Source organism: Ciona intestinalis, unplaced genomic scaffold (genome assembly GCF_000224145.3).
Source record: "Ciona intestinalis unplaced genomic scaffold, KH HT000173.1, whole genome shotgun sequence".
NCBI classification, from domain to species: domain Eukaryota; kingdom Metazoa; phylum Chordata; class Ascidiacea; order Phlebobranchia; family Cionidae; genus Ciona; species Ciona intestinalis.
In genome coordinates this window covers 1-8,449 of record NW_004190495.1, presented here as the reverse complement: position 1 = coordinate 8,449, position 8,449 = coordinate 1, and the positions used below count along the sequence as shown (strand labels likewise).

General features: G+C 33.2%; 1 protein-coding gene across 1 annotated transcript; it reads left to right on the top strand.

Annotated features, from left to right (window-relative positions):
- Positions 1-162: 162 nt before the first annotated feature.
- Positions 163-6,192, top strand: LOC100178003. Its single transcript, XM_009864134.3, has 12 exons — positions 163-264; positions 549-679; positions 1,066-1,182; positions 1,504-1,569; positions 1,975-2,154; positions 2,580-2,804; positions 3,469-3,524; positions 3,811-3,956; positions 4,402-4,574; positions 5,055-5,178; positions 5,501-5,570; positions 5,866-6,192. The coding sequence occupies exons 1-12, from the start codon at positions 165-167 to the stop codon at positions 5,924-5,926; spliced, it is 1,449 nt and encodes a 482-aa protein (XP_009862436.1). The 5' UTR covers positions 163-164; the 3' UTR covers positions 5,927-6,192.
- The last annotated feature ends 2,257 nt before the right edge of the window (positions 6,193-8,449 follow it).

The window sequence follows — 8,449 nt, the reverse complement described above, 5'->3', positions numbered from 1 at the left end:
GTTATTTTTCAACTAGTTTATAATAACAAATATAACAACACATTTAAAACACCATATTATAATATTAAATTTATAATAATAAATTTTTAATAATACATTTACATAATAAATATTTTTATAACATTTGTAATAATGCATTTATATTAACATACATTACCCCACAGATGTTGGCTGATTACCAAACAGGAAAATTGTGGCAGATTCTTAATGTTACTGAAGGAACATCTTTCTCATCAACACAGGCAGCAACCAACCTCACCACAAGTAAACTACTTAAGTTTGATAAGTTTACTTACCATGTTTATATTGCTAACATTTAAGACTTTTGTTTTGTTGCTACTAATTTTTGTTACTTTTATTAATTTGATCTTTTCTATAAACTCGAAGAGATAAATGAAATTTTTATGATAAAGTGGATAGAGATGCTATGTAGGAAAAATCAGAAATAAAATTACACAAAAACTAAAAAGCACACAGCTATTAAAATGCATTTAGTATGTTTAAAGCATTATCCAATTTGAACCACTACTCACTTTTCTTTATGACAGGTGAAGATTACGAGACTTACCTGATCGAACACAAGATCCCAACTTCAATGAGCATTGCATCTCTACCTTCAACTGCTGAGGAATATCTTGTCTTCCCAACACAACCTGTTGTTACTTTGCTTGATAGCGAGGTAATGTTGATATCTGGTTACTGAGTTCAAAGCTCAGTGAAGTGACTTGGTTGCATTTATTGCATTTTTAGGATAAAAAAGGAATTTTTTAGGAAGAAGTTTGAATGTATTTCATATATAGATTTTATTTTATCTTATCCTAGTTGTTAATTGAGACTTTTTCTTAAATAATTTTAGTTAGAATCTATTTTTATGATATACTTAAACTAGTTCGAAATACTTAAGACACACAGATGCAATTAATGTTACAAGTCAGTGTCGAAATATGTTTTGAGGAGCTGGAATAGATGTGGTTGCGAACATGATAAATGTTACTTGAATGTTTTTTGATGAAATGAAATATTTTATTACTAAAAATACTCAAATATCCTTTATATTACTAACAGGGCCTTCCAGTTACAACACTTGGAAGCATCTGGTCAGTTAGTGTTGCTCTTGATACAACCAATGGAGACAACAGAGCTACTTTGATGGGAACAACAACTGCAACATTCAACCAAAATGTGAGACTTTAACATATTGATTCTACAATATAAAGAATTCGGAAAAGTAATTAAAAGTCTGTCTTTCCAACCTTTCGTCGTTTGTGCCTTCTTTTAAGGACACTTAACACTCATGTCTGTAAGTAAATTGGCCAACTGTATTTATCCAGCAATTTAAAAAACCAGCTCACTTTTATTAAACTCATTTTTTTCATCCTATATCCAAGTAACAACAATAACAAAAAACAACTTCTCGCCTTATACTCCTGCTACTTTACCAATATATATACATTTATGTTACATGAGGGATATCTTGGACAATCTTTAATTTGTTTCTCGCAGGGCACAGCAATCTTTACCAACTTGATGATAACTCACTCGGGGAGTGGATATGTGCTTAGGTTCACTGTAAGTATCAATAAGTGATGTTCTACATTGGCATAAATATATGTAATTATTACTAATGTATCTTCACATGGTTAGACATATAATGCAGGTGTCTTACACAATTAGTTCTTAGTAGGTTTTTACATAAGTTTTATCACCTATAGAATTTTTTAATAACTCCATTATAAAGTGGTTGGTTCAATAATTGCAATATGCATCAGCTTCTCATGCCAACATTTGAAGGTTTCTGTGAATAATTTATTTTATAATACAATCCACTAGTGACCACTGACATTTTGAGTGTTTTGCGCAAGAAACGTACATCTACAAAGGTGGCAAAATCATACTATCAATAACATTACCAATATAATATTAATAGATAACATGCATATTATGATAAATATTATCACTCCTAATGTTTCTTAGATCTCTCAACCTACTGGTGTCAACGTACAAGCGAGCCCAACCATAGAAATCACACAACGAACCGTGAACGTTGCATTTACATCTGGAGTTGGTTCATTGATTAATCACAATGATGATGCTTTGATGACAATGCAATTACAAAACAGCGCAGGTGATAACCTTCCCATGGTCGGGTACAAGGTGAGAAATAAGGAGTTTTCAAAAATTATTTGTGAACATTTTCTGTATTTATTTTTAAATGGTTCACATGTTTCTGAAGTGCTGGGAGTCTATATTGAGTTTTTCTGTTTAATTTAAATTAAAAATTGTAAAAGATGAATTTTAACAAAAACTCTCCATTTTTGGATGTTTGACATGTTATGAAATGCTTTTTGTTGAAACTAATTTTATTTTAAAAATTATGTTAAGTTTTTCTGTTTACTTTAATTACCAAAAAAATGTTTTTTTTTTATGTTTTTATACTTTACCATTCCACTGGGAATTGGAATTACAGAACTTGCAGCGGTAGACGCTTTAGTTATTTGTGTTTTCCTGCACTTAACCCTGCTTATAATTCCTCAAGCCTATCCTTTCAGTTTTCTGTTTTCAATCCAAATTCTTCACAGGGTCATACATGGAAAGCCACCGTTGCATTTGATGATCCCACTCTATACAAGGGAGCCAAGATCAGTGGAATCACAACTTTCACATTCGATCCATCAACAGGAAGTGTTTCAACCGCCGGTCTCAAGATATTGAGCACACTAAGTTACCATAAATACAACCTTCTCTTCACTGTGACAACCGAACCAGCACTCTACAACATATTTGCTCAAGCTGAACCTATTCAGGTATCTTGAAATTTGATGCATTTTCACTCTCATTAAAAGTTTTTGATTTGTTTTGTTTTTATTGCTCAAGACCTTTTATAATCACTGCTGTTGTATATATATATATGATTTTGCCTACCACAAAGCAAATTGTGGGGCCTACTGAGATTTAGGCTAGAGTTGGCCCATTACCCCAACACCAAAGGTGTTACTGTATTTTTACTTCCCATTAAGAGTTTTTGATTTGTTGAATTTTTTATTGCTTATTAAGGAATGGTTGCCGCACATTTCTACAACCACCTAACAAGTCTATTTAGATAAGGGCCTTCGGTATGGCCAACCATGGGAACTTAGATTTATCCTAGAGTTGGTCTATTACCTTGACACCCAGGGTGCTATGCTCCAAAAGTGACCTAGAGAATTTTTGACAAAATCAAAAAAATGAGATTCTGCCCCTATGCATGATACCGGTATCATGTGTTTGTACCAAAACTCAAAAGTTTTGATTTTCTGCCAAAAAAAATTTGAAAGTGTCTTTCCCAAGAACTTGTATACCTATAAGTTTTGAGATTCGAAGCCAGTATCATCTGGTCCCTTTTGATGCAAATGCCCAACCCCTTGGCCACTGTGCCAGAACAGAACATTAAGCTTATTAAACCATTAAATTAATCATTCTATCTTTCAGTTCAAATCACCAACTGATGTTCTTCATCTTTCAACCACAGTTATCCGTAAAGCTTCGTAAGTTTGTTTTATATTAAATATAATAATAAGTTATGATTATCTCTTTGAATATGTTTTGAAGATTAAATTAATTAAACCAGAGAAGAGAAGGAATGCAGTGACAAATCAACTAATGGTAAAATAATATTTTATTTTTGCATATTGTCTGTAATGAATATAATGCAACTGTTCTGCCAGTAAAATGTCCTTTTTTCTTTTTTTTCTTCTAAAAATGACATTTAAAAATAAATTAAAGAGCATTGAATGTTTTCAATAAACCAGCAATTTCCTTCCATTAAAACAGACTTGAATTGGAGGGCCAGAGTTTCCTGCAAAGAGCTAAAACCACCGTGCCACAAGTTACAACATTCACAACCTTCATGCACAACTCGATGGTCACTCAATTACCAACAGTCATGATAAGTGGACTCACTGCAACTGTTAACTCAGGTACCTACATATATTATTAAGCTTGTGGTGATATTAATCATCTGACACTTAATTACAAATACATATGATTTATTTTATAATGCAGCAACAGATCAACAATTCATCTTCATTTCTATAACTTTTATGATTTTGTGAAAAAGAAAATTTAAATTTGAGGCAAACCAACTTTACTTCATACCATTTATAGATAGTAGACGTCATAAATTTTCCATGACACTCTTTTAATGCATAATCCTTTTAAGTTTATTTAGTTTATTTTGGTGGGAAGGTTTATTCTTGCTAACATAACACATCCCTTTACTTGTCCTTTTGTCAACCGAACTATAACAAACTTGGCATAAAAATAGTCAAATTTATACAAGCATAGTTTTATTATAAGATTACGTTTTTCCTAATAACTTTTTAAATGAAATATAAAAGTTGGTCATCACTGACATCTTTCCAGATGGCAACACTGTTGTTGAGTTTACCATTAACGCATACAACGACAGCATTGCTGACGAGGCAGTGGTCACTTTGAGGGGCAATGCTGGAAATCTTGGGCTCACATTTAACGGACAACAACTCACCGTGGTTAACCCCGCTTGTGCCGTGAAGATTGACGATGTCTGCTCAACTGTAAGTTGCAACTACTTTGGAATAATGGATTTCTAATTTATTTCAATTAAATGTTTTTTTATTTATTTAAATTAAACAATTTCTTTTATGTTAAATATTTATTTTTAATGCTTAATTTACCCGGTGTTCGAAACGTTCAACACTTATATATTAAACACTTAAATACGATGTAAAATACTCTAAAGATTTTAAAGTTCATTTAAAGTGTGTAAAACAACCTTATCTAATGGTGAACCACTTCTGGGTAATCTTACGCATGTCGAATACATTTGTGTATAACAAGCATTTCTTGGGGGTGTGACGGCCACGCATTTTATCTAAAACATTGTTTGTTTATTTTTTATCAAAAAGCTTGTTTAGCAACTGTTGTTTTGCCGTTACTGCTCGTATTTTCGCTTTTATAAGCTCTCCTGTTTTTCATTATTGTGACCGAAGATAAGAAATAAATTTCATTCTATTATTTATTTATCTCTTGTTTAGCAAACCAACAACATTATGGTGGATCCAACAGGAGTTGAAGCGTGGATTATAATTGTTGCGTGCGTCGTGGTGGCCGTGGTGCTTGCTGTTGGATTCATTGGATTCTCTTGTTACATGAAACGAGGTGTGCGGAAGTTATTGTGTTTTGTAAATATTATTTAAATCAACTAATGATAACCTGCATGGGAACCACATGAATTAAAAATAGCGGGAATACAAGTTTTCTTGTATACAACTTTTGTGTGATTGTTTTTTGGTGTATCCTTTTTTCCATTAGGCTGACAATGTGGAACCCATAAGTGACCAATGAGTTCACAAGCATGAGCATCATGTGTTGAACCATATATTTTTATAAGATATCTGACTCTGTATCTTAACAAATCTCAATAAGCTATGGCACAGCCTGTTGTTAGTAAACCTCCATCTTACTAATGTTTATTCCTCAGCGCACCGTGGCAAAGTTGCTTCAGGAGCTTGCATGAGTTCCTCACACAGCTCACTTGGATCCAGTGCTTTGTAAGTTTCAATGTTGAATTAGAAATAACTTATTTATCGTCGCATGGCGAGGCATTAACAGTCGTTATAACACGGGTGTTCTGTTACATAAACCTCGTGCCCACTTACAAGTTACCACATACGTAACTTTTTACCAATAGAGACGCCTCTTTTTTATCACACAATTAAGAAAATATTTTAAAATAAAAACACCAATAAAGATTTAAAAATCTTGTTCCAGCTAAAGTAAAAAGTCTCTCTGTTTTAAATGAAAAACCGTTACAAACATAGTTAACCTTGTACCATTTGCTCCTAGCATCACAGGGTCATCTGAGAACAGCACCCCAGTACCACCAGTAACTCCTGTTAACATCTAAAGGAGATTCGATAACTGACACTGACGGAAACAAAACGGACCGAAAACGATTTATGAGATTTCTATTTTTTATTATTTTTATATCTTTCTATGTTTAACAAGACCTTCCATATAACTGTGATAATTAAGATTCAACTACTTCAATACTGTTCTCATTCATTTAATCAAGTTAGTTTTCGATTAAACACGCCACTTCCAAACACTGTGCATTAAGTTCACTGTAGTAAGTCCAGAGCCATGTAATAATACATGTTTGATGTGTGAAAACTTGTGTTGATTTGCAAATTTGCAGTTCAGGTTTAAAAAAGCTTCACACCAAAATAATAAAAAATAGTCAGTAACAGACAATAGGTTTATAGGTGGACAAATGTTAAGGGCTGTGTATATAAAAGATAAAAACTATTTATTATACCAAAACTCAAAAAAATCCGATTTTTTGCAAAAGTCGAAAATGTGAGATTGGACCCCAACGTATGATACCGGTATCATGTGTTTATACCAAAACTCAAAAAAATCAGATTTTTTGGAAAAGTCGAAAATGTGAGATTGGACCCCAACGCATGATACCGGTATCATGTGTTTATACCAAAACTCAAAAAAATCAGATTTTTTGCAAAAGTCGAAAATGTGAGATTGGAACCCAACGCATGATACCGATATCATGTGTTTATACAAAACTCAAAAAAATCAGATTTTTTGCAAAAGTCGAAAATGTGAGATTGGACCCCAACGTATGATACCGGTATCATGTGTTTATACCAAAACTCAAAAAAATCCAATTTTTTGCAAAAGTCGAAAATGTGAGATTGGACCCCAACGTATGATACCGGTATCATGTGTTTATACCAAAACTCAAAAAAATCCAATTTTTTGCAAAAGTCGAAAATGTGAGATTGGACCCCAACGTATGATACCGGTATCATGTGTTTATACCAAAACTCAAAAAAATCCAATTTTTTGCAAAAGTCGAAAAAGTGAGATTGGACCCCAACGCATGATACCGGTATTATGTGTTTATACCAAAACTCAAAAAAATCCGATTTTTTGCAAAAGTCGAAAATGTGAGATTGGACCCCAACGCATGATACCGATATCATGTGTTTATACCAAAACTCAAAAAAATCAGATTTTTTGCAAAAGTCGAAAATGTGAGATTGGACCCCAACGTATGATACCGGTATCATGTGTTTATACCAAAACTCAAAAAAATCCAATTTTTTGCAAAAGTCGAAAATGTGAGATTGGACCCCAACGTATGATACCGGTATCATGTGTTTATACCAAAACTCAAAAAAATCCAATTTTTTGCAAAAGTCGAAAATGTGAGATTGGACCCCAACGCATGATACCTATTATGTGTTTATACCAAAACTCAAAAAAATCAGATTTTTAGCAAAAGTCGAAAATGTGAGATTGGACCCCAACGCATGATACCTATCATGTGTTTATACCAAAACTCAAAAAAATCCGATTTTTAGCAAAAGTCGAAAATGTGAGATTGGACCCCAACGCATGATACCGGTATCATGTGTTTATACCAAAACTCAAAAAAATCAGATTTTTAGCAAAAGTCGAAAATGTGAGATTGGAGCCCAACGCATGATACCGGTATCATGTGTTTATACCAAAACTCAAAAAAATCCGATTTTTAGCAAAAGTCGAAAATGTGAGATTGGACCCCAACGCATGATACCTATCATGTGTTTATACCAAAACTCAAAAAAATCCGATTTTTAGCAAAAGTCGAAAATGAGAGATTGGACCCCAACGCATGATACCGGTATCATGTGTATATACCAAAACTCAAAAAAATCCGATTTTTAGCAAAAGTCGAAAATGAGAGATTGGACCCCAACGCATGATACCGGTTCATGTGTTTATACCAAAACTCAAAAAAATCCGATTTTTTGGAAAAGTCGAAAATGGTGAGATTGGACCCCAACGCATGATACCGGTATCATGTGTTTATACCAAAACTCAAAAAAATCAGATTTTTAGCAAAAGTCGAAAATGTGAGATTGGACCCCAACGCATGATACCGGTATCATGTGTTTATACCAAAACTCAAAAAAATCCGATTTTTTTTGTAAAAGTCGAAAAGGGTGAGATTGGACCCCAACGCATGATAACGGTATCATGTGTATATACCAAAACTCAAAAAAATCAGATTTTTTTTCAAAAGTCGAAAATGGTGAGTTTGGACCCCAACGCACGATACCGGTATCATGTGTTTATACCAAAACTCAAAAAAATCGGATTTTTTGCAAAAGTCGAAAATGTGAGATTGGACCCCAACGCATGATACCGGTATCATGTGTTTATACCAAAACTCCAAAAAATCCGATTTTTTGGAAAAGTCGAAAATGTGAGATTGGACCCCAACGCATGATACCGGTATCATGTGTTTATACCAAAACTCAAAAAAATCAGATTTTTTGGAAAAGTCGAAAATGTGAGATTGGACCCCAACGCATGATAACGGTATCATGTGTATATACCAAAACTCAAAAAAATCAGATTTTTT